General features: G+C 39.4%; 1 protein-coding gene across 1 annotated transcript in view; it reads right to left on the bottom strand.

Moving 5' to 3' along the window:
• Positions 1-391: 391 nt before the first annotated feature.
• Positions 392-27578, bottom strand: part of LOC113406918 (proto-oncogene tyrosine-protein kinase receptor Ret-like) — a gene marked incomplete at its 5' end in the record, with an annotated part of 55727 nt that continues 28540 nt past the window's right edge. Inside the window, 11 exons of the mRNA XM_026653796.1 lie at positions 392-1479; positions 3426-3573; positions 5334-5433; positions 8392-8529; positions 11298-11368; positions 14254-14376; positions 14498-14712; positions 17508-17615; positions 21634-21781; positions 24175-24431; positions 25720-25833. Of these exons, the coding sequence (XP_026509581.1) occupies positions 1322-1479; positions 3426-3573; positions 5334-5433; positions 8392-8529; positions 11298-11368; positions 14254-14376; positions 14498-14712; positions 17508-17615; positions 21634-21781; positions 24175-24431; positions 25720-25833 (1580 nt within the window). The remainder of the gene's footprint in view (positions 1480-3425; positions 3574-5333; positions 5434-8391; positions 8530-11297; positions 11369-14253; positions 14377-14497; positions 14713-17507; positions 17616-21633; positions 21782-24174; positions 24432-25719; positions 25834-27578) is intronic.

Here is a 27578-nt window from a genome sequence, read left to right on the forward strand (position 1 = left end):
TAGCCATCACACAGGTAACAACATGTCACTCTGGGTTTATGGTCCAACATTTTTAGAACACAAAATATATTCTCTTCAACAATATTAAATTACAAGTAAAAGACAGAAAAGTACTGCCACCCTATTTATCCCCTTCCATATAAGCTCTATAAGAGTCAGATCATTCTCCTAAATACCACGTCAATATAGTTGCACATCATTTGAATTAAATTTACCCTTAACAAAATCAGGTGATTTCCCCCCCCCCCCCATAGGGAATAATTAACTAACTAATGATAAAAGCATCAGATAAGTTATGCTAAGTAAAAGGGTTGTCTACTTGTGACTTGCAAGACAGAAGATTTATTTGGAATGGTGTCAGTGTGATAGCCTATGTTAGCAGTGTATTGGACTGTAGAATCAGATTTTGAGCTTAGAGGAAGACTCCAACTCATTGAACATGACTGCAAACAAAATCTCTTTGCTTTAATTTAGTTCAAAATATCCTGTACAGTCTACACTGAACTCAAACAGAATTATGATTGTACAACAGACATTGTAACATTAGTAAAATGGATGTGATGGAAAATAAGTTGTGTCAGGTGAGCACTCTTGATTGACATCAGTCTATATAGCATATCTGGTATCAAATTTATCTCCATTGTGCTAAAGGTAAGAATAGTTTAAACATAATAAAACAAACTCTTTTCTCATTAAGACAAGACAAGACATTTTTACAGCTTTTCAAGACTTCAAATGTTGAATCTCAAGTTCCCTACTGAGTTACTTAATGTTTGCTTCGAAACCAAAATACAGGCTTCATTAGTGCCAACTCATGGTAACACTTTGGATTCTATAGTAAGCTCAGTTATTTTGAGCCAAATGTTTTTTCCCCCCTACATATACAGTTTGTGCTTCATGCTTAGATCAAGTGGCCTTTTGTTAATAACCAGAAAAGTAGCAGTTCAAGTACAACAACATTTTCCCACCCAAGAAAGCTGTAATGTAGGACAGCTGACCTAAAAAATTGTAAGCATGAAGTGCACAGCCATTTGCAATAAACAGTTACCAAATTGGACTATGTGCAGAATGGTGGACTAAAAAATAAGTACTGGAACTACAACTTTTATCCAGTTTGATATGTTTCCTGAAAGGGGAAATAATCAATTATAGTCTTGATCATGCGTAAAACCACTTGAGAAACTACCAAAAAAGAGTTTGCCATTTGAGAAATTAATGTTAGTTTAACCTGTTTTAATTGTACAAAGAATAAGCCAATGGACTTTCCATTCTTTGCATGTTTGCTCCCCTCATGGGTCCATTACCTTTCACAAAGAAATTTTTAACTATCAAACTTGTCCATAAATTTTGCCGCTGAGGGTGAAACCATCCAGTTAGCATATACACTATCATTTGCATATCTTGAAAACACAGAGTTAGTGCCATCGAATCTTGTGAGTGGAACGGGGCTCTCCTCAGGCCAGTTCGGGTATGACATGCCTAAAAATGAAAACAGATAATTTTTTCTGCACTGAAGAACCATAACTTCATGTGCAGACAGTAAGGCCCTTGGCAAAACTCCGTTCAATACTTTAAACCAGACCATTGTTTTTTGTCCCCAATCAATTGATATAAACTGTGTTTCAAAGCCCCAAAGCACAAATTCTGCTGAAGGCAAACACCCTGAACAAATAAAGTGCTGTCTTGATTAAAAAAAAAAAAGTGTGTATATCATATAATCCAATAAAAGTTGTTAATTTTTCTTCAGGTAGCCTCCAACTTTTCACAATTTTATAGTTTCATGACAATGTAATTACAAATTACTTTGCTAGAGAATTTATTGCAACTGGAAGTTCTTGTTGTACATACAATGCTCCAAGCAGTAATAAGCCCATTTAAGGCAGGACCCAATGTCCATTCTAGTCAATGAAAGTATTTCCATTGACATCAATGGGTGTCTTTCCATTGGCTTCAATAGGTTTAGGATGAGACTCATATCACCATCATGATCTCCCAGTAGTACAGTGGGCTGCAAGGTTCTGAGCACTCTGACTCTGATCCAGCTATATATTTAAATACAGGTTTAAAGTTAAGCATATAAGTAGTCCTATTGACATCAGTGTGCTACTCATAAATGTAAATTTAAGGTCATGCTTACGTATTTTGCTGGACTGGGCCCAGAGTGCTCAGCATCTTGCAGATCCAGCACTATATGCAAAAATATACCAAGGCCAGCATTTTCAAAAATAGAAGCCTAATTTTGTTGCCTATTTTGGCACCTAAATAAGTGCTGAGATTTTCAAAAGCATTCAGCAATGGGAACTTCAGTGGGAACTGTTGATGCTTAAGCCCTTTTGAAAATCTGACTACTTATTTAAAATTCCAAATATGTATTTAGGAACCTAACCTTGGGCACCTAGTTGTAAAAATCATGTCTGGGGAGCAGAGGGGAAAAAAAGACTCAAAGATATTTTCTAATTACAAATACACAGAGTAATGGAAAAGCTTCAGCTTTTAAAAAAGTTTTGCTGCTTGAAGAATGAAAAAAATATGATCTTTGAAGTTAGTAAACAGCCAAAAACATGTAGAATATTTAATCAGAAAACAAAATATAGGAGTTTTGGCAAGAACCATTTTTACTGTCCATCTCACCACCACAATATGAAAGCACATGTTCCCTTTCAAAACACTTGCTACATCATTCAATCAGGGCTTAGTGCTGACATTTGCATGATAAACCAAAGGATGTGAAAACAGTCGAAAGTATTTTTATAGTGGCCATCACCAAATCAATTTCCAAAAGACTGTGTAGCTACACTCAGTCTCCCCTGTCATCTGTAAATTGTAACCTGATCCCAACCCATGTCATGTTAAGCAGAAATTTCTGCACAAGGACTTAAAACGTGTGAGCAGCAGCTGAGATTCAGGAATCTGTGTGGATAAACATAAAACTGTAACAAATTGGGCCTCACTATTCAACTGAGCCCCCCAAAAATGTTTAGCAAATGTTTTTTTTAAATCCCTGTTACTTAAATTAGAGATATAGAATCTAATATATTTCCCAACTCCACCCCCCAACACAAAAGACTATTTTAATTGGATATTCAGTTCTTAGCCTTTTAAAATTTCCCCTGAGAGTACTTCCCTGATCTATTTATTTCTCTTTATCATATGATATATAGATATAGATATATATGGTGATTTTACTTATTTTCACATCCTTTTTAAATCTTTTTTTAAACACAGCTGCAAGACGCCTAAAGTATGATCCTGATGCAAAGTTTGACATTTACAAATAAAAAAAGCTTTCCAAGCAAATTTTGATTGGTTTCATTCACACAAGAAACACTCTAATGGGGTTACAGAGTCTGAAGATAGTGCAGAAGAAAAAAAAAACACTTTTTGTGTGTGTTGCTAGAATCTAGTAAATGCATGTGAAATTCTACCATAGAGTTTGTTTTCAATCCATGTGGAGGGGAGGGTTCGAGGGAGGGGAGCATTATTACAGTCCACGAGTGGTGTCTCCTCTTCTGAGAGCCCGTCATCATAAAGTAAGGAGTCAGAGGGTGTGGAAGCTGCAAGATCTAAGTAGTCCTACCAAATAAATAAAATGCTAGGTTACAATAAGCAACAAAGTCATTCCTCAGTTATAGTTGCTAACACATTTCTGGGTTCCCTAGACTGGGCAACTGCAAAATCAAAGTGGGCCCTTCTATAGAGAATACCAACTGCTTAATCTCCTGTTTTCTGCAAGAGTAGTGTCCTCGGCAATGCACTTGTTTGCAGAAACACTAGACATGCTTCGACAGAAACATGCTCAGTTAGTGCTTCTCCTGTTGAACGCTGCTTGCCAACGAGTTAACTCAAAAATATATAGGCTTTAATTTCAGCTTTCTTCTAAGCCTAAGATTCAATGGGAGGACAGGGTGCTTAACAATGCCTGGAAGGTGCTCTCACCATTTTGCAGCATTTGGCCCATAGTTCTGTTCAGGATGCTAGTTGTTTTGTTTTTAACTAGGATAACCATTTCAGACAACATTGCCCAGTTCAGTGTTACTGTCCAGTCACTGGATTATCCCAGATATTCTGTCTGTCATACAAAGCAGACACAACTTTTTGGGTTGGAAATTTACTTTTAGTTCAATACATTGCTCTTGTAATAGCCTTTTGGAACCTCAAAACAAAAAACTTTGCTCTTACTTTGCATTTCACCACCATTGATTTAACTTTGCTTTTTAAATTTTCCTATAGAGGATAATGGCTCCCTTCTGTTCACTTCTTAATCTGTGCCCAGCAACACATGCCCAAGCCCAGAATGGGTTAGTTCATTTGTTATCCCTCTGCTGGATTTGTAACAGAGGAACAATATTGTAGGTCTTACCTAGAGAGTAACTATTGTTGAAGATTTCTAATGTTTTTGTAAAACAGGGATTTTATAAATATATACCGGTAAGCGCATACACACACTTATTTTTAGTCATCAGCCTCCACTTCTGTTTGTACATGTACACTTGTATGTGCTCATTCAACTGCACATGCCCTTTTCCAGCACACACAGACAACTGGATTTTTCCATGAAAAACTTCCATTTGCACTGATAGAATTGCCATGCCTAAGCCGTATCAAATAAGTGCACATACAAGTATTAATATTGGAAAATATCCATTTAGGTGGATGTATGTTTGCAGTGTGTACTAGGGACTCAATCCTGCAATGTACTGATGGAGATACTCATGGGCTTTAAATTAAGCTCATGCATAGGTGTTCTCCTGGATCAGGACGACAGTGCTCAGCAGTGTGCAAGACCAAGTCCTAGATGAGGATGTGTAAAGGCTCCACAGGGACAATGAGGTCCTTTGAATTCCCAAGAAAATCCCTTATCAGATTATGCATTTGAAAGTAGACAGATTTGGAACCAAATGGCTTTAATATTTTGTTGCTGTTATCACATCTTTAAGACATCCCACGTCAAAAATGACACAATACTTGCTTTGCAATATTTTAGTCATTTAATTTGAGGCTTTCTACTGCTTGATTATTGAGTAATGCAAATTAAAATTAACTCTGCAATAATAAATTTGTTACTAAGGAAACTAAGTGGTAAAATAATCAACCACACAACATTTCTAGGTCTGAAATCTTCAAAATCACCATACAAAAAAACGATGGAACTGCTTTTGGAAAGCTTTCTGCCATCTGGAGGAAATAAGGTTCTTGGATGCCTTTAATCCTGATCAAAATAAGAACTTTTATCAGAAACTTATTTCTCTGTGCTACAACCAATGTCTTTGGATTGTAAACATTCCCTACTAGTTTTCATTAACTGTGCAAAACTCAGCTTGCAGCAGACTTACCCTACTCTTCACCATCATTTTCTCCAGTTCTTTGCTGATGTCAGCAAATGTTGGCCTCTTATCTGGTTCCTGTTTCCAGCATCGCAGCATCAAGTTATACCTATGAACCAAAGTAACACATAATAAGATCCTGCATTCACAAATGGTTTGGTTTTCCTTTCTGCTCAAATAAATCTACAGTACAGTGATCTGGCCACTGTTGTGAATGCCACTCAAAGAAATATCTCAATCTTTCCTTTTTTCTTATTTATGTAGCTAAACAATTTCTCCATGGGACGAGGCCCTAATACTGCACTGAGAGTCACATGAGTGTACCTTTACTCCCAGGAGATGCTGCATGTAATTAAAGCCCCAGGCATGTGGATCTCTTTGCAAGATTGGTGTCCAAGAGTAAGTCTACACTGCTACTGGGAGGTGGGATTCCCAGCGTGGGTAGACTCTCGCCCTCGCTCAGCTTGAACTCTTGTTCTAAAAAAGGCAGTGTGAACGCTGTGGCACTGGTGATGGCGTGGGCTAGCCCCTCAACCCCAAGCCTGCCTGACCCCAGTGCTGCAACCTCCACACTGCTATTTTTAGCATACTAGTTTGAGCTGAGGTATGGTGAGTGTCTACATACGCTGGTAATCAGACCTCCCAGCTGACCCCTTACACTTCTCCAACTCCTATGACTTTTGCTTTCCCAGACAGTCACCTAGAAGAAGAACCAAACAACCGGTACAGGGGGAGTTGATAGTGACACCAATCTTTAGGCTGCCTAATGCTTCCCACCTGCAAGATTCTTGCAACCTTTCCTTTGAGAAACTTTCACATCTCCATTGTTTGCCTCGGGCCTTTGGTATTTGGCAGGGGAAAAGTCCTCTGGCTACAGAAGTGCTTTTCCTTTATGGTATGAAATTCCATTCAGCTTTTGCTGAGATATAAGCTTTCAAAATAATTTCCCTTCTCCTGCTCTCCTTCCTCAGGAAAGTGTTGGCAGCCTGCTAAAATAATAACTGAACACATGAATATTCTAAGGGCAGGCTCCACTGCCACCAAATCAGCAGCACCACCACATTGTTCTGGGAATAGCTGGGAGCAGCCATAGTGGCAGGGAGGAGAAAAACCTAGACTGGGCTTCCCTCCTCTGGATCCAGCACCTGGACCTAGTGGCCCATTCTTCCCTCTGGGGACAACAAATAGGGCAGGAGCTCCCCCAACTCCCAGAAGGGAAGAGAAAGAAAGAATTGGGCCAGGCTGAGTTCTCCCATGCCACTCTTTCTGGACTCAGCAGCCCACCCAGATAATGTAGTTAGATCTATAGCTTAAATGACTTCTGCTGCAGTGCTGAAGGTTCAGGATTCAAACGCCTCTGGTGCTCAGCTGTTCATAAAAGAAAGTGGCTTTACCATTTTCCTTAAAAACAAACACAAATAAACAAAAAAACATTTTGAAATTATATTTAAAGAACCCTACGTTATAAGAATTCTGTTTAGGTTGCAAATTCAAGCACTTGAAAGTTAAAAAATGCCAGCTTTATGATTGGCTGTACAACCTTAATTCACACCCTCCCCCTTGGGCATAGGCATTATGATACTATGTGATCATGTCATTAAAGACTGTCTCAAAAACACATGTGCATAGGCTGTCTGAATTAAGTTTGCACAGGCAACCATAAATCTGGCATTTCCTAACTTTTTAGTACTTGACTTTACAACCTAAATAAGATTCTTCTAATCTCATTTTTTTGGATTTATTATATTAAAGATGGAGTGAACTGCTTCAGAAAAGTTTGCATACCTATAAAAAAAAGGGGTAAAGTTATGCATTACCACCTCATTGCTAGACTGGATAATTTGGAGCATGCATAGAAAAATGGGTGTTAAGTAGTTCATCTTAATGCAGTCTTTAATGTCCTAAAATAAACATCTATCCAGGTTGTCCATCTGAGAGAGACAACAACAACAACGCCATCAAACCCCGCCCCCCCAACCCCTGCAAATTTACACAACATGAGTAACTCAAAAAAGTATAAACAATGGAACATAATTGGGGGTGGGGAAGGGGACATTTGAAGTGAATGCTTGAGGAAGGGAAGACGGGTGAAAATTTAAAATATTTAATTTTGCTGGGGGCAAGTCTGGACTTGAGATCTATGAATCTAAGTTCAACAGTGTCTCAGTGGTATCTCTATGTATGTGGTGCACAGAAAAATATGGCTGTACTATTTATGCTGCTTTTTTTCACCACACATGTGGGCAAGGTCATTCAAAGACACCTGAAGGGATCTTGTTCTTGTTCTCCAAAATTCAAATGAGACAATGCAGTCTTATTTGAATATGTGAATATGGCTTAATAGAGGCTGATAAACATTTTTAAAGCTCTGTTTCATTTTCGGACACCATAGAATATCCAGGAAGATGAGATATTTCTCTCTCTCATTGAGATTATCCTGGTTAATTGCCTTTTGTAAATAAGTCAGTTAATAACACATGAACTGTCTTACAGTCACAGATAAACTGAAATGACTCACTAAGTCACAAAATGTTTGTGTTATACAGGTATTGATTTCTGGGTCAAGGTATCTTCTCTTCAGGGTTCTGTGCACTACCAGGAAAGTCAGACAACTGACAAACCATTTGCAGGGAGTACATGGAGCACAGATATTAAAATAACTGCCTTATTTGCAGGAAAGTGGGTTCCTAGTATTTGGATGTGCTTCAACACATCTTGAAGAGATCAATCATCACTATGTTAGATGCATTTCTTCTCCCCACCCCCCTCCATGTTCCAAATATTCAACCTACACTTTTTCATTAGCCTGAGGAGTACTTTATCCAATTTTCAGCAAGTACTTTGGCAATAGCTGCGGGTGCTTGGGGACTGCATTTCTTTTAGTGCACATTTAACACAGATTGTCACCCCACCTTTCTGCCACTTTATGATGACAGAGTTCTTTACTTTTACTAGTTTGTTCTCAGACTTCTCTAAAAGTCATGCTGGAGATGGCTGTTATTTACACTGTTTCCTCCCTTTGTTCAAGGACATTTCTATTAATCCAAACAAAGCAAGAACTACTTACATTTCTTCACTGCAGTTTTCAGGTCTCTCCATTCTATAGCCAGTTTTCAGGAGGTTAAAGAGTCTTTCAGGAGCAATTCCAGGATAAGGGTTACCTCCCAGGGTTACAATCTCCCATAGCAGAACTCCAAATGACCAGCTGAAAAAGGAAGGAAGGAAGGAACCATTCATTTGAATTGCTAGGATTGAAGAGCTTAACATGGCCCCTATCCAGCAAATAGTACAGTAGCACTTAAAGGTTCCAAGATCAAGTTTCCATTATGCTAGGTGTTGTATGAATCCCTGCCCCCATCTATTACATTCTAAATAGACAAGACAGACCAAGGCGTCAACCACAAATCCATCCTTCTTTGCATGCACGTGTCTAATTTTACCTAAATGACCCCCTTTATTTTAATAGGCTTACTTGTGCTCGTTTAATGAATCAGGGCCTTAATTTTGTTCTTGGCCTAATACAGAAAGCAGCACTGGTCAATTCTATTTGGAAATTTGAAATGCACCAAAAAAAATGGTGACATTTTGATTTTTTTTTTTTAAAGGGAAGAAAATTGAGTCAATTTTTCTATCCACTTTCTGACCAGCTCTAGTAGAAAGGCCTTGACTCAAAGGGTTGGAAATAAGGGTATGTGTTCCCCCCCCCCAAAAAAAAGGTTCCTTTCCTGAGTGGAACCCCTCTTTCAGAGGCTTGAGCAACCCAAAATCTAATCCAGACCCTCATTTCAAACCCCCCCAAGATTTCAGTTTTCACAATGCGGAGTGAAGGAAAGCAGGCAACAGTGTATTTTTTCACTTGGGTTGATGGGATGCCTCTGAGAACAAAGTTATGTACAAAGTGCAATAAACATTCACTTTTGCCATCTGACTTTTATGCGAGAGCTCCACCTTTAAAAAGAGACCTAGAGGAGTTAGGCCCCTAAAGTCCACTGAAAGTCAATGAAAGTCATGTGCCTAATTCCCTGAGGCTCCCTTGAAAATCCCACCTCAAAATTTTAGCAACAGAAACTGCTCTCCTCCTGACTAGGTTTCACTTGTCTCCTTGTAGTTCTTTTATTTTAAACAAGAGAAATGGCATTCCCAGGCCAGGACATATTAAGCTCCAAGATGGCTAGGCGCAGAAAAAAAAAAAAAAAAAAAAAAAAGAAGAACTGCTAGTTTCACACAGCCTTACATGAAACTTTCAAACAGCTTTTTCCTGCTGATATTGTGTAAGTTCATTTTTAACCAGTCTATATCTTCCTCAAAGCTCATGCATATTTAGAACGTTCCATTGCACTTGATTAAGTCTTTCTATTCTTCCTCATGCCCTTTATTGAGCCAATTATTCTGTGCACCCTATCAGGTTATAATTTGACCTGTAAGTAATCCAGAAGAGTGTGTGGCATTGTGGGTTTTTATGTTTAAGATTCTTTGTTTAAGTGAATTTTTTGGAGGCTCTGTAAGAGGGTGTAGCATGTTGGTAATTTCTCAATTAGCTCCAGCTGTTTGTCAGATTTGTATGTTAGGATATTGTACCTTAGTTTTGTAATTATAAAAATTACCAGTAACTAAGTGTGTGGGGAGGGAGAAAATATTTTCCATTGTACAGTCTTTGTGGATGAATAAAAATGTCATCAGAGAGATGGGGACAGGAAGACTGTGGGCACTGGTACAATGTGTGTCTAGGTTCCAGCATAAAAAGCAAAGGTTTTCGCAGCAGGGTTGGAAAAAAGGAATTATAGAAGCTGGCAACTTATACTACTGCTAGATCACTGCCAACTACTGACTATATACAAGGGTCTTAAAAGGAAGCAGCTGGAAAAAAAGAGAGAGAGAATTTATGAGGAAAATCCAGCATTCGGGAATGGATTTTAAGTATATTAATAGATGGTCACTAAAACCATAATTGCATCACCCCAAACAGCACTGAATATTTGTAGATTATATTTGTTAACAAATGTAAATTTTTAAAAATCAATTTTCAAATAAAGTAACCCTTTAATTCTTCAGTGTTACACTGTTGGAGTAATAGCCTGGAGCATGGGGTGTGTGTATAAGAGGCTGCAGGACACTAAACCTCCCCAAATAAGGCTGGCAATGCAGGGGGGGGGGGAAATGCTGCAGATGTGATGCCGGTCACCTCCCTTGGAGGCGCACTGGCCCGCAGCCTTTCGAGCACTGGAAGTGAAGCTCCCTAGAAGGGGGAGGCCCACCAAGGCTCAGACCGGGGCCCCACCCACGCTCTGCCCTGAGGCCCTGCCTTCACCCAGCCTCTTCCCCTGAGGCCCCACCCATGCTCTACCCTGAGGCCTTGCCCTTGCTTGCCTATTCCCCCAAGGATCCCCTCGCCTGCCATTCGCTCCTCTCCTGCTGCTCTACCAGCCTGGGTGAGGAAGGAAGTAGTAATGTGAGAAAGGAAGTGGAAAACAAATCTGCCCATGCAATCACTCTCTAACAACAGGCACAGGTACTTGCATCATGTGGCTGCAACTTGGTTGTTCATTAAGAGTCTGATCCTGTTCCCACTGAAGTCATTTGGAGTTTTGTCATTGGCTTCAATGGGAGGTGACTCAGGCTCTAAATCATTAGTCTTTTTGCTGGGTCTGCCAACAAGAGTGGGTTCTGTGGTGTGCACACTAAAAACGGGGCTGAGACCATCAAATCTTATTCTACACAGGCCAACGAAGGGCAATCAGATTGCAACCTCCTACAGTCACTCATGATTTAGGTTTTAATTTAATGGGTCACCTACAATTTTAAAGTTCCATATTTATCCCACCATTACTGAGAGACTGAGTCATCTGGGCTCTCTGATTTTTGTTATCTTCCAACTTAGAAGCTGTGGCTATTAAATATGTTACCGTAGTTCTTTGTGAAACTCTATACAACAGACACATAAACTGCATAAGACACACCACAATTTAGACTTACACATCACTTTGTGTTGTATAGATATGATCAAATAGGGATTCTATTGCCATCCATTTAACAGGTATTCGACCCTAAGAGAAAAAACAGCAACACAATTACTAAGTTAGAAGGTTAAAATTAATGTTGGTGCATTTGCTTTCACAACAGTAAGATTTATACTGCACTGTGCCTCTCTGATATGCTTCAATAGAATGACTGAAGTGACATTTCATCAAATAAACAGGGAGCAGTACAGGTTAGGGGGGCACAGCTATAACCTCTCTTTAATCACCACTGAACTTTACCATTCATTCTAACCCAACCAAAACCCAGTTTTGAAAGGACATGCATTCAATGAACAGTGATTTTCAGACATATTACATGGTCAGCTCAGACCACTGAACCCTCCTATCACACTAAACCTATACTTGTCAACATGAATTGCTTGCCACCCATTAGATACACTTCCAGAGCCTAGTGGGAGTTGTGCAGGTGCAAAAGGAGATGGAGAATGAGGCTATAGGAGTAAGATCCAACCCAAATGAAAGATGAATCGCAACTGAAAAACCTCAGGTTTTAGGACAGCTTTGGCTTCTGAACTCAAGCTTCACTCGGGCAGTTATACTTGTTCAATGGCTGCTTAACAAGCTGTGCAAACTGCTGCTTTTTGGTCTGAAATTCACATGGTAAAATCTCAGATCTACACCAGCTATTCGCAAAGATTGTGGCTGTGCAAAATGCCAACGTGATTTCCAGGATGCTTCATAACATCCACAAAAGCATTCTGGATTTGTATTTTCGTAAAATTTTCAGGCAATGCACATGTATTTGGAAAATTTTTCTAGATATATTTGAAAGATATTCCATTCTTTCTCCCATTCTTTCTTCCTGCTCTCTCTCTACCCAAGTTATTTTTGACAGCAAATAATTGTTTGTGTTGGAAAATTGAATATGCACTCGGAGATACTATGGTGAGGAGGGCTATATCAGTATCTGTTAACTTTATGGGGAAAAATCTATGTATTAGAATAAATTGTTCTCAAATAATTTTTGCAGAGAAATAGGTACAAATAGATAGCATTCCTTCAGGGTAAAGCATACATAATAGAACAGAGTGGATATTGCACTGTCTTTCCTAATATACTATCTAGTTATATTTTTAATTGTCTTTGTCCATGGTCACTTTTGTATTGCCTCCTGCAAACATCATGCAATTGAGCATTATTGGCTGGAATTGTAGTGGAAAACAAACGTCAAAAAGTCACAGTATTTATGGAAGCCAATGTTTGAAATTCTCATGTGTGAGAATTCATGCTGGCAGCACTTTCACACTAACCCACACAGGGAACTGGAGCAGTATCACAGAAGATTGAATGGTCAACATAAAATAGTATTACTGAATTTCACAAACTGAGCTTGGATACTGGCCTCATTTACATGCAGAAGGCCCACTGATTTCAATAAAAGTTGCATGCATACAGGCTTATGGCAGAATTCGGCTCAGTGTGTTATGGCAATATCTGCTATGATAATAAATAACGACAAGTCTGAACTTGTTTCATAATCTTGAGGTTATCATAATAGTTCTTTTTAGGGAAAGCCGTGATATGACTAAACAATGAGAGGAGCTCTCCTAATACCACAGGAGAGGCTTTCCATCAAATTTCCTTTGCACAATCCTACAGATGAAATGTTACCATATGCTGAGTTCTGCCATGAGCACTGTGAGCAGACAGAACTATTTCTAGACAGCTGATAATAATTTACTGTGACAGGAAAAATATAATTGCTTTAAAGAATGCGAGGCATTCCAAACTGGCAGATGGGTATCTCTACCATCTATAGCAGAGATGGGCCCAAGCTCTGGCATTTGGATCTGGATTTTGAACCTTGTATATTTCAGAGCTGTTTGGAGCTGGGTTTTGGTTCAGATCATCATAGCTATAGAAGAAGCATTCTTGAAACTAGGATCTGGATTTAGATTCCAATTATGAAGTTTTCAGCCAGAACTAGTTCTGATTTAAATGATTGCCAGCTCTTTCTGCCTACTTTTTCTTCAATCCCTTGTTTTGTGAGCTTGGCAATTATAAAAAGAGAGGGAGAGAGAGACTAATAGCTTTTTTGTATAAAGTAGCAAGATGAGGCCCTAGATTTTGTACCCTAAGTAACTTACAAACTAACAGCTATAAAAAAAATTACTACCTGAAAAATACTTGAAAGAAAATAGGATTATATTTGAATATATTTGTCTTTATTATTGATAGATCACACATTATTTTTAAGGCCCCTGTTCAGACTACAGCTACAACACAACACAAAGACCGGAGAAATCGTGATTACAAGATGCATGGATACATGCTTTCCAAAAATAGTCCAGGGTTTTAACCCACTTACAAGGACACAGGTGGTCCTACTGTATCTATATTGTCACCATGTCCTGTGACTGGGTTGTAGATGTGGTGTTGATGGGGCATTACAGTAAAATACAAAGATCAGGGCCGGCTCCAGGCACCAGCTTACCAAGCAGGTGCTTGGGGCGGCCACTTCGGAGAGGGGCGGCACGTACAGCTGTTCGGCGGCAATTCAGCGGACGGTCCCTCACTCCTGCTCGGAGTGCCGCCGCAGATCACGATTGCGGCTTTTTTTGTTTGTTTGTTTGTTTGTTTTTTTGTTTGGCTGCTTGGGGCGGCCAAAACCCTGGAGCCGGCCCTGACAAAGATTATTGCACACAGGCAGAAGAAAGAGCGGACAGGAATTAATATTTTTTGCTGATGATATACCAGTAAATAGTGTAGTCTAGTTACTTATAATGGCCCAAATGATGAAGCTAATTGTTTTGTTTAATCTTTACTTTTTGTTCCCTATTTCCTTATCAGAATTAGCTGTTCTCTTTATTTTCTGTGTTCAAGTGTTTCAGTGTAAACCCATTTCCTTGATTAAGCAAGGATTCCAGCCCTGGTTTTAACATGCACTGTACCTTGCTTCTCTTGACATAGGAATCTTCTTCATAAACATCTCGGGACAAGCCAAAATCAGAAATCTTCATTTTGCGTCCTTCTGCCACCAATACATTTCTGGCTGCTAAATCACGATGAACAAGCTTTTAAAAGAAACCAACAATCATGGTTATTATTCTTATGGGATAAGATGCATGGAAAAACTTCCAGATATATTTATGCCTGTCACAGAGATATGTTCAACACACTGCTGTAGCACTATACCTTCATTTCTGCCAGGTACTGCATCCCCCGAGATATCTGCCATGCAAATGAGATCAGATCTCCCATTGTTAAGGCTCTCTCATCTGGGTTGTCCAAGTAGCTTGAATTTCTGTTGGCATCACTGCCCACATAGCTAGGTCCTACTTTCCGACTTTCCCTGAGAAAACTGCGCAAGGAACCATACTTCGCATATTCCACAATTAAATACAGAGGCCCTGAGGAAAAGAAAGAAAAATACAAATCAGTCAGGTTGTTCTGCTCTACTTTTCTAAAGATTTTTCTAGTTAACATCACAGACTGGTCTGTAACAATTACAGGCTCCAATCCTGGAAACATCCTTCCCTCGGCACTGCAACTTGATGTGGTAGAATTGCTTGTGCATTCAAATAACCCTAAGAGCTATGCTGGTGGGGGTTTTAGCTCCCAATAGGGCCATCAAAGCCAGATAGGGACCACATGAAAAGCAGTCTACTGGTCCCCTAGGTTGGCATTTGAGAGAGAGGCTAACAACCTATCCTTGTAAAAAAGTTAAATTATAAAAAAAACAATAAGTAGCCATTCTGGCAAACAGCCTCATAGACAAGGATGGCAGAATTTTCTTCGTGCCCTAGCAATGTCTGATGGCATGGGAAGGATTCAGATTCAGAATCTTGCAAATATGCACTTGAGTGGATGTCCTATGGGAATTCTCTCATGCTACAAGCCCAGGTACTCATGTGCATAACTGCTCAGAGCTATAGAGGGCATCTAACAACACCTACCAAAGCTAAAGTTGTGAATCAGTTTCTATGCTAGCCTTGTGTTTTCACATCAGAACCTTAGGGTGTGTACCCTGTACGGCTCTCTACATACCCAGGCAGTGCCTGTTTTTAGGGAAACAATGAGAAGGTACTGGTCAGCATGGCAGGCAGTGGTCTCAGCCCGCCAGCTGCCTATCTGTTGTCAGGTTGTTTTGTAGGCATCATGGCACAGAGTTTTAAACAGTGTCTTTGCTTGGATATGGGGAGCATGTTTACAAGGAAAAAAGGTTTAATTGAACGAAAAATGTGTGTGATATCTATATAAAATTAGATCGAACTAATTTTTATTCGGTATAGCCACACACTAAATTTTGGTGTGCTGGCAACAATTATTAAACTATAGATTGGTTCATGTAAAAAAAAATAATCCAGTGCATGACACATGACATCTTAAATACATGAGGTGAAATCCTGATCCCACTGAAGTCAATGGCAAAACTCAAATTCTCCATGATTTCACCCATGATGTGCCTCTTTTTGTGTAGGTTTTGGAGTGCATATGGTATGTTTTATCATTAGCTGTGAATTCATGTGTATGGTTAGTGACATGCGTATTTAATGCTCTTTTTGGTTCTATTGATGGAATCACTCACATGTGCATATACACACAATGTTATAGCAAATATTAGGCCAGATCTTGCTTGCCTGACACAGGCGAATAGTCTCATTGACTGCAAGAAGATAATACCTTAATAAGGTCAGGAGGATTCAAGAAAGCACATAGAATACAATTCATTCATGCAGTAAGTAGCTGCACAAAGATGTTGGGTCAAAATCTGTTCCTCTCAGTCATCTGAGTTTAAATTCAGAATAAATCCACTGAAGTCAGTAGAATGACTCCAGATTCACACTGATGAATAGAGCTCCTTAGCTTTCACCTTTTAATTTTCTTTTAAACCTAGCTGAAAATCAAGCCTGTATAAGGAGTTACTTAAGAAACTTGATTTAAAAAAAAAATCAAAATTACTTTCTGGAGCGTGTGATATTTAGCTCAGAAACCATCTTCTCCTTCCAGCACACTAATTAACGTGCCCTTTCAAAGCACTCAAGTATAGGTTCTCAACAAAAATCCTGACATTTCAATCCATTAGCAAGCTTCTCCTCCCCACCACCCACATGAATAATATCCACTCAGCGCTACAATGTTGAGTACATTTGTCAGCTGTATCAAAGCCTCCCCCACCCCAATGCATTAATGAATTACCTTCATATTTATGAGAAGTGTTCGACTCACAAACAGTTCACAGCACAATGATTTTATCCCCTCCACAAGGTTCATAAAAAACACCCTGATTTTTTTTTTTTTTTTGACTCTTACTGAGTCTCCCAGATGCACAATCCTGAATTCTACGTGCCCCCGGAATGCACTGTTACATCATCAGGCATTCTGAAAATGCAGGACTGAGCCTTAAGAATTTGTGGCCATGTAAATCACTCACACTCCATAACAACTGAAAGATCAACTTACAACAGATATTTTATGGCAGAAGATGTTGCCATGCAACTCCATTTAACATTAATGGGAATTGTTTAGATAAATCCCCATGAACTGCACTGAAAGTTTGCCCCTTTGGCTGTTTATAATACATCTTTTTGAAAATTATTTCCCCCATGTATTTGCAGCGAAGTACAGTATACACATCAGTGAAACTAGTTTTTGACAAATGTAAGCATTCACGTAAGCACCACACAACAGAATCATGCTAGTGCAGAAAAACTCTGAGGAAGAAAAACTGAAAGTGAAACTAACTAGCAACCTAGTCAGGGGTTAAGTAGTGGGTTGTCCCTTAACTACTTGTTCACTCAGAACCTGGCAAAATGGTGCCCCAATCCCTGACTTGGGCCTTTAGGTGCTACTAGAATACCAAATAATGATCATATTGAAAATCCAGTTGAGCCAAATTAGAAGAGGCTCCCTGAGAACCAAGTTAGTGTCAAAAAATAGAGGCAGAAAAAGAAACTGGCCAGGAAATATTTTAAAATAGCTTTAGAATCAAAACATGTTTGTCTCTGACTATATAGGTGGTATCCATAAGATCTGCGGCTAGTTTTGCTGAAATTAGGATTGCCACTTCTCTCACTCATTCTTAACACCACCATTTTTAATCAATAGCAAATTTAAAAAGGTATTTTGCATTTTAAATAGTGCTTCAACCCCAAGCTAGATCCATTCTTTGTTTCTCTCTTACTAACTAGCTGCTGACACTTACCATCCTGACTGCATGCTCCATACAGTTTGATGACATGAGGGTGGTTGACCTGTTTCAAGAGGTTGAACTCTGACAGCAGATCTCGCAGCTCACTCTGGGAAGCGTTTTCTATAGAAGGCATCAAAACCAGACATCTGGTTAATAAAACACTGCAAAAGGAATGTGCCACCTATAGACTAAGCTGTAAATTAGCATACTGCTACCTATTTAAGGTATTGAGATGCGCTGGCCAAGTGATTAAAGTGCTCAACTTCAATTCCGGAGGTCATGGATTCACTTCTCACTCCATCTCATACTGAAGGCTAATTCATCAGTAGCAAAATGGGCACCTGATCCATAGTGTTAGGGCTGTGAACGGCGGTCAGCATGATGCTAGCCACATCACTCCCTTGTGTCATGTTGGCTATGGAAACTGACATGCGTTAGCCTGATGAGCCATCTGTGGCTTGGGGCAGACTTTGACTTATTTTAGGTACTTGTAGGGGACTAATCATTGTAGTATAAAACAGGTACAATCTAAGAACAAGAATTTCAGAATGCTCTGGAAATGAGCATGGAGATGAAAAGCTTCAAGTGCTGTACTATCAGCTTTGTAACGGTTTTCAGAGAAGAGACAGGGCCTTATTCTTCATTGATGTTCAGTCATTCACATCTTTGCCAAGTAGAGATGGGTGAAATTTTTCAGCTAATGGTTTACTCACTGAAAAATGCAATTTCGGATGACCCCAAACTATTCAGGAATTTGACACAAATCGTTTTGGCCAAAAAAAATATATTTTCAGGACTTAGCTGTCATTCACAAAACTGCAGGAGGAACTGGAGGTCGTCATTTTTATAAATTTTAGCCCAGTGATTAGCACACTCCCCTAGAAGTAGGTTCAATAGCAGATACTGAGAGATCCTCACACCAGAGTATCCCTCAGCCCAATGGCTAATGTGTTTTCCTGCAATATGGGAGGACCAAGTTCTCCACATTAGGCAGAGGGGGCTGTTGAACCAGGGTCTTGTGAGTGCTCTAGTACTGGGCTAAAGCTATAAGGAGATGGGTGGCATGACCCCCTTCCCATTTTGTAAATCTAGCCTTTTCAAAATATCCGAAACAGCATGTTTCAGGTCAGACAAAATGTTTTGTTCAATGTAAAATCATTTTTTTTCAATTTGCTGAATTTTGTTTGCAATTTTTGGGAACTGCCGGTGAACCACAAAATCAGTTATCTGTCCAGCTCTACAGTCACGTGAGAGTACAGCACTGCCATCTAACTAGGTAGCATTTTATACCCACTCTGCACTGGTGTAATTGACTAGATAAGCTGCAAGGCAGTGAAGAATCAAACTCAGAGGTTTTTGTGCCATGTAACTGTATTGCAATTACTGCATCCCTTTTCCACACTACATACAGTAGACAAGATTTAGAGGGCTCAGCACCCGATATAGCAGGAGATCTCCAATAGGCCTAAAGTTAATTTATGTGATGAACCCAATTAGGGTGGTCTGAGCTTTGGGAGTCTACATAAGCCAAGCATTTCTCTTGACCAGAACTCCCTTGTTCAAACCAAGCTTACAGAAACATCCATGGCTTGCCTCAACCCTCTTTTCCCCCAAATATTTAATTAAAGATAAAATTCAGTTCTACACTTGTTAATCTTGCAGTACATATCCAGAATTCCAGACTTGGAGCCGAGTAGAGAGTTTGTATTGACATCAATAGAAGATACTTCTCCAGACTTCTTTGCTGATGTCAGTGGGATGGGTACTGATTCAGTTATACTATCCCTTGGGTGTCTGCCAGCATAAAACTTTTTAGAGAACATTCCAGGATAGTGATTTTTTGTTATTGTTTTATTTTCATTTCTATTTGTTCACAACGAAGTAAAAACAATAGCAACACAAAAATGTTTACCCAAGTAATGGGCAAATGTTTTCCACAATCCAGCTCTCATGGAACATTTGGGGGAGCTATCTGAGAAAGAAATATGCATTGCAAAAGGAATGTATTAGAGTTCTTGCTATTACCATAAATGCCTTATGAATTTATTAGAGGAGGGTGCTTAAAATAAAGGGTTACCCTTGGCTGCTATCAATTCTGCTCCAGATAATAGCTCGGGAAAGTCAAATGGTAAGTCCATTGGAATTAAGAATGTCACTTTTTAACAGCATATTTCGGAATTTTAGCTCAGTTACATATTATCGATGTAAAAAGTCACTACTACTTGTAAATGTATAAATAAAGTTGGCACGCTGTAAAGATTATGGATATTCCATTTATAATACCATGTAAAAGGTTATTTTAGTGTTACATGTAGAGCTATATTAGTCTGTCTCTGCAAGACCAAGTTCCAGGGCTCCGTCGGCACGCTCTGTCTTTGATTTCATCTCCATTGAACCCTTGTTATAAGGAAGCCTTTTTTATAAATGTAGACATGCATTTCATAACTCATTTATTTCATCGGTAAATTGATATAACATGCAATTTCCTTGCACTCCGTGAGAGGATGATGGACTTTTTTTTTTAAGCTTGCACATAATAAAAATGCTAATAAGAAACCCATTATCCTATTGTAATTGTGTTTTCTTATTCACAGCAGCAATTAACGACTGAGGTCATCCAGCCAATGCTTGCTCCCCACCAAAAGAAAGAACTCTTCTACCCAGAAGCATTTCTGAATACTTTTGTTGCTTCTCTCATATTCCTAGGGTGCTTATCTCCTTGGTATATAGGGACCACACACCATTATGAAGTAGTATCAGATTCTATCACAAAGCAGGGTTATTTTGTCTCTGTTCTTTCCATTTCTACATCATCCTTCAGGACGATGCAGTTAAAATTACCTTTCTGTCAAAACAACAAGGTCAGTCCTAGGTTCTGTGGGGCCTTATGTGATCTAAAGGCCTCCATTTGCCTTCTTTGACCTGTGACCAAGGTCTCCCATCTCAATGATATGGTCCAGATGATGTAGCCATTAGGTGTGAAATGTGGCATAAACCAAAGCCTACCACTGGCTTCACTGGGGGAATATGGTGGTACTTGGTCTGGTATACAGAAAGTGCCAACTCATTATTTCATTACTTTGCTCTCCTTTTTAAGGTGGCACGTGTAGGAGAAAGATAGGTATAGCTGGGTTTGAAAAGAAGGACATATGGATCAGTTTCCTTAATGAAAGAAAGTACAATAGGTAGAGATAGATAGATACAGGAGCCCTCTTCTTATCAACCAGAGTTTGTCTAGTGTAAGTTTTCTTCCAACTCTGTAGCCTCAGATTCTTTGATTTAAAACTCAACTGGATAAAACAATAGTCTTAAATTAATAATTCTTAACAATTACATAGGGTTTTTCATGTGAGGTTTTCAAAAGTCAGCTCAGCATCGGCCTAGCTTTGCTTCCACTGACTTCAAATGAGAGTTTTTCAAATGGACTTTAATGGTAGCATAATTAGAGCAAGGCTGAGAGCTTTTCAAAATCTCACCCCGTGTATACAAAGTGCTTTACAAACTGCCTATTTGCTTTTTTCTATATCTGTGTCAGCTGGGTAAGTATTATTACCCACTATTACACAGATTGGAAATTTAAGTAGAGAGATGTAGTGAATTGACCATGGCCAGCCTACAAGAGCTGAAGGCTTCCTGGATTTCCTGCCCCTTGCTCAAAACCAGTAGACTACACCTCTATCAAGTAAATACATCAGATCAATCCGGCACAGGCAGGGAAGTAGATGCATAGCTTCATAGGTCTGTTCTGTCTCTAGACACTTTGTATCTAGCACAAATGATCTACTTAAAAATATTTGAAGAAAAATTGAGATAGATTAATACAAAAAGCTGTGCAGAGTTTTAAAAAGCCCTTGTGATGCTTCAATTAATGACGACTTAAATGAGATACATTTGCCACAGTAACTCACATTGCCCTTGCACAGCACAAGCTAGGGCCTTTGGAAATTACTGTTTGTATCAATGTGGCACTCTCTCTTTCGACGGGAATAGGTCAGTACATAAATAGAATGCTGGAGGAAATGCTGCCAGGACGCTGGGAGGGCCTGCCCCCAGATGGCCTCCTGCATGTACACTAGACTCTTGTGAAATAGATTCAAAGGTTCCCAGATAGCTTTCAAATCATTTCAGGGAAATGTACCTTTGAGCATTTTCACTGCCACCGTGGTGTAGCCTGCTTTCCCCTTGAGTCTGAACGCTGTTGCCTTGACAACCTTTCCAAATTCTCCTTCTCCTAGTGTCTTGCCTAGAACCAGGTTCTTCCGGGGGAATTCCCATTTGGGGTCCTCCTGTATGAGAAAAAAGGAATCCTATCAGATAAAATGAGATAGAAGGGGCCAGCTCCTGACTGGTAGCTCAAATCACAAAAGTTTAATACAGTATTATATTTCAGGGAAGACATTATGCTCAGTTATCTGATTAATTTTTTTGTTTTTGTTCCATTATCAGACAGAAGACCATGACTTTTTCTTCTGCAACACCCTCTAAAAGCTCTTTGCAAGCATTTTTAAATAAGCTAGAAATTTCCTCTAGATAAAAAGACACTAGGTGCAGCCTATCAATATGGATGACGTTTACAGGCCTACCTGAGATTTTTTTGTACAAATGAAACACTGACTGAATAAATGCTCACCTTCAAAATAAAGTATCCATATTTGATCTTGCATTTCTGTTTAACTTGTGGGAGGAGGTTTTCCTTTAAGAATTCATCACAGACAACAATCCATCTGTTATGAAGTGCTATTGAGCCTTACAGTTACAGAACAGTGACAAAATGTATAAACCAACCAAGAAATAAAAGCAAATAGAGTACAAGCTACTATGAAGGCATCAATATCTAACATCCAAATGCATCAGACAAGAGGACAGTGTTTCACTGCACAGGACTTTTCCAGACACCATCCTATTTGCCCCAGGTAGAAAATAAATAAAAATGCGCAAACTGGCAGGCATCCTACATACAGTATAATCAAACAACAGAAATTGCATTAAAGGGCTGGGGGGGGGGAGAAGCCTTCCAAAGTATGCAGATAAATCCACCCTAAACTAAGCTTTATAAGTGAAATTAAGGTAATAGGGTTTTAGTGTGGTGCTGTAAGTCAATGTCCAAGAAAAATCCTGTATCTGAGATTAGCTGATATCAGATTTTATGGAGCCATTAACCTCAGTTAATGTAATGTTTGTTGGATGAATTTTCTTAGGGATTTTTTTAACCCATTGATTTGCATTTTTACACAATAATTTCTGGCCATCTACAATTAGCCCATGAAATAAAATACGGCCAGGATATTAGCATTCCCCCCCTTAACTAGAATCCTACCATATAAATTAAAATTTAGTCAATGCACTAAAATAAAGTCCTGTGTTCAAGCTCCATAGTGCAGCACGTGCAATCCAACTGAATGCTGGAAGATATTACTAAAACAATGACATAATTTTTACAATGAAAGTGCAAATTGTACAGCTAGCTGCAAACGGGAGTAGCCAATAATGACAGTACTAGGGAACAAAAGTTATTAGCCACAGACTTTCCAGGGAACTAGTTTACTTGAATCCAAGTGTTTGTTCCAGTAGAACAATTATTTAGTTCCATACCCCGGGGCAGTTAGCTCACAATCAAACTACTGCACTACAAGAAATGTTATACAAATGAATGGTACAGTAAGAGCCCATGCAAAGCTGATATCAGGCTACTGCTCCGTATTTGATAAATAATTAAATACTTTCCATTTGCAGTACATGACAATTTTCATTGAGAATTTGAAATCCTTCAGAAAGTTACCATTGTCTCTCAGATGGGGAAACTGACGTAGAGTGATGATGTGACTTGCCCTAGAAAATATTACAAGTCAGTAGTTGAGTCAGGAATAGAGCTCTGGTCTTCTCACTTCCAGGTCTGTGCTTAAACCACTAGATAGTGTTACCTTACATTCAAGGGAGGCAGTGTTTCCTAGTGGATAGCAATGGACTAAGAGTCAAGAGACTTGAGTTCTTTCCCCCACTCTGCCAATGACCTCCTGTGTGACCTTGTGCATGTCACTTCACCTCTCTGTGCCTCAGTTTTCCCACCTGTAAAATGAGGATAATGCTACTGGCCTCCTTTGCAAAAATGATTTGAAATCTACAAGCAAAGAGTGTTTTATGGGCTAGATGCTACTATTATTTATCCTCACGATAGAGATATTGGTCAGCAAATAGTCTGTAAACATTGACAATCAGTTTAACCTCAGTTAGTCTAACCCTGTACTGAAGTCAATGACAAAAGAAATAAGGGATTAGACTGTGCCCAGAGTATTACATTTCTTTAGACACTAACAGTAAGAGAGAATGCAGTTGGCTTGTGCAGGAAGTTATGATCTGATTAATTACCATGCATTCATTAGAGATTCCCTCCATGTGGGTGATTTTTATTTAATTTCATTTGAATCATAGACTGCAACCTCTTTGGGGGAAGGCCTCTCTCTTACTAATAGTGAAATTTTAGGCCTGCTGAAGTCAATGGGGCCAGAATTTCACCTTAAATGTTTGTCCAGCACAATGCATCCTCACATCAAAATGGGGGTTTGGAGCACTACCACAGTAGACAACACTCAACTTTCCTTAGAAAGCCCAATTCGTGACAAAACAAAAAAGCCAAGTCAAATCAATACGCAATTTAAAAGCGTAAAATATAAAAGCTTACAGGTATTTTAAAGGTGTCAACAGGCACCTGGTTCTCCACAGAGTCCAGAGATGGCCGACGGACATTTGTAGAAGAGTAACTGATGGGGTAGGACTGGGCTGGGCGCCGAAAGGTCATCTCCGCTGAGGCAATCGGTGGTTTTGGAGAATTCTTGTGGTAACGGTGGATGAAATAAGAAGAGAGCAGCACTGAGATAATGAAGGAGAGCAGAACTGCCCCTGCAATCACGGTCTTGCACACGTCATCACACAGCGGCTCTGTGGGCAGAGGGGGAATTGATTACAGTTCTGCTGGTTTCGTTTTCAATTTTTTCCCATCTCATCTCTTTCCACACACACCCTTTGGTAGCTAGTTACCATTCACAACAGCATCTACTAAAGGTTTTGAATTAAATTTACATTATAACAGTCATTTCATAAGCTACACTAAAACCCTGGATCTAATTCTCAAAGAAAGGTAGAAGTGCTGCACTTGCAAATATACCCAGTGCAGCTGCAAAATCCTACATTTTCCCCAAGCTCTGTGGGTAATTGCATGCCTAAATGCCTGTTAAACTGTAACTAGATTTAGTTAGAGTTTTACAGCCCTTAGTAGTGCAGGTACTGACTTCATCTAACTTCATATATTCACTTGCCAACACCACTGCAGACCCTAGGCACACAATCCCCTTGATATCCATGTCAGATCCACTTCTCTACCAACTAACATTTCCCCCAGAAGTGTATATTATCATAGAAATGTAAAGTTGGATGGGACCTCGAAAGGCCATCTAATCTATCCTCTTGCACTGAGGCGGGACCACGTATAACTATGTTATGAGTATTCTCAAGTCTCCCTTTCCCCCTTTTCCTGCATGGGAACCCCTCTCTATCTTCACAAGGGGGGTGGTGGGGAGGTTCTTAGTTGTATTATTGCTTTCATTTTGTTTTTTGCTTTTCACTTTATAATATATTGTCCAATGCCACAAGTCCTTCATGGAGAAGGCTCATTAGAAAACAATCACTACTTCCCCTTTTGCAAGTGCTCCCATTCTGCCTTCCTTTGAAAACAGAGCAAGAGGTGTAGTTAGGTAGAAATCCTACCCCCAGGAGAATGGATAAGGTGATTCCAGCACCTTCCACAACTGTCTTTTCCATCTCTGAGTTCTGTAGTTGAGATTTTTAACTCAAGTACAGTGGAAAGTAATCCCCTAACCACCTTTGAAAATTTCAGACCACGAGTCCATGCTACACTTCCACTGAAATGCAGCCACCTCTGGGGATTATGGGGCAGCCAACCAGTGTATTGTGCAACACTGGATGGGAGGGAACACTATGCCAAGAACACGGACAAAATCCATGGAGAATCGTTAATGTCCAAATCCAGGAGCTCCCTTCTTAATGCTTTGTACGCTGGCAGGCCATGAACGTGAACATTACCCAGCAACATGTAAATGAGTTTAGATGGTTTTATGTATCAAAGACAGGAATATTGTATACAGTCGGAAAGGTTAGCATCACAAGAGCAAGATAACTGTAAAACCAGCTAAATAATCTTTAGACTTACCTTTAATATCATCTTTCTCACAGTAACAGTTTTGTCTTGGGAAGCAGTAACAAATCCCATGTCCTGATTTAATTCCATGAGCGCCTCTCTCATGACCACCAATGATGTTTCCATCTAATCAAATACAAACACAAGCTCAGATTCTCACGCTGTAGTTAAAAGGCAAAGCTCAACAGCTCATTCCACTAATGGGTTTTTGTGGGCTTACCCTACTAAGTATTTGAAATTTGACAAAGCAACTCAGATTAAGCAGTAAAAATGAAGATAGGTGAAAAAAATGGAAAAAGGATCTCTCGGGGGTTAATGTAAAGAGATCAGGGAACTCAGACTGCTTGAATACTAGTTCTGGGCTCACTGGTCTGATTAGCAATTATTGCTGTTATAGAAGATCCTAGTTCACAGACTTACATATGGTAGACAAGGTGGGTGTAGGACACAGAGTTTATTTTGGATTATGTCTTTACTTTGTATGTGTGGATACTTCCTTTATTTAAAATGGCCTTTAAATGTTGAATATGTATATCCATTATTTAATGTTGATTCCCACTCCCAACTCATCATCTGACCTCTCTCTGCCTTGTCAGGTATCCAAAATCTTCCTTGAAAATCTTCTCTTATTTAGTTTAATTTTTCTCTCCCACTACTGCTCTGTGACTGTCGTGTGCCTTATATATGTAGGAGACAGCAGTCTAGTGTTACAGCAGGGAACTGGGGGTCAAGAGACTTGGGTTATATTTCTGGTTCTGACAAGCATTTGCTCTGATCTTGGACAAATCAGTTAACCGCTCTGCACCTCAGTTTCCCCATCTTCAAAAGGAGATGATGATACCAACTTTTGCAAAGTGTTTTGCAATATTCTGTCGAGAGGCACTATATGAAAGCACTAAAAACTCTGTAAATGAATGTTTTATTGTCTAAGATAATCTATTATTTAGCATAAGGACACACTGTATGTAACCACCCTATATGCAGAGCTAGCCTGATTTCCAATTGGCAAGGTTCCTGCAGAATCAGGCTCTTTTGAAATCATCATATTAAAATCTGTAAAACACACTTCCATACAGAAACTATCAGTAGAAATAATCTTTTTCGTCTACATAGTGCCTTACATCCCTAAGATTTAATAGGATTAAATCAATTGTGTTCTATAGAAATTTAATCAGGTTCTATAGAGATTACAGATATTAAAATGGAGAATGAGATCATTCCTATAGTTATATTTTTAAACCATCCTATAGAATTCTATACCAGGGATATAACTTTTTATTAAATTCTGCGGGAGGATAAAAAAATCCTCTAGAAAGGTTATGATTTTCTACCAGGATTTTCCATAAGGGAATGCAGCTGTCTCTGTGATGGAGGACGGGTGGGTAAAGCAGTGTGCTCCAAAATTGGGGAACAGGATGTTTTGGCCAATGACATGACGGCAATCCTCTAATTTGTATGGGGAAAGTGCAATGGGAATTCAGCATCCTTGCAGAGTATATAGGACCTCAGTCTTAGAGATCTTTCCTCAAGGGTCCACATGTGCTAAACTGCATGTGATTTAAGGAGACTATGCTAGGTCAACCCCATCAGAGCTGGAACCTGTTCCAGAAAACATAGGTGTTTCCAGACCTGTCATTTGGTCCCCTACAGGACCTAAATTAATTCCCCTAATTATTCCTCTGTCTTGGAGAGGTGAGCACTGATTGCTCCCCGATCTTGCAAGCTCATGGCGGTGGGGGAAGATAACGTCAGATAAGTACAACTGCTTCTACTCCAAAAGGTCTTTGTGAGAGCGGAGGAAGTGTCTCCTTGCATAGGACAGCAAGAGAAAAAACACTTTCACTCTGGATATAAATGGGGCTTCCCCCACT

The sequence above is a fragment of the Terrapene carolina genome, unplaced genomic scaffold (assembly GCF_002925995.2).
Source record: "Terrapene carolina triunguis isolate 2854851 unplaced genomic scaffold, T_m_triunguis-2.0 Scaffold149, whole genome shotgun sequence".
In the NCBI taxonomy this organism is placed as follows: domain Eukaryota; kingdom Metazoa; phylum Chordata; order Testudines; family Emydidae; genus Terrapene; species Terrapene triunguis.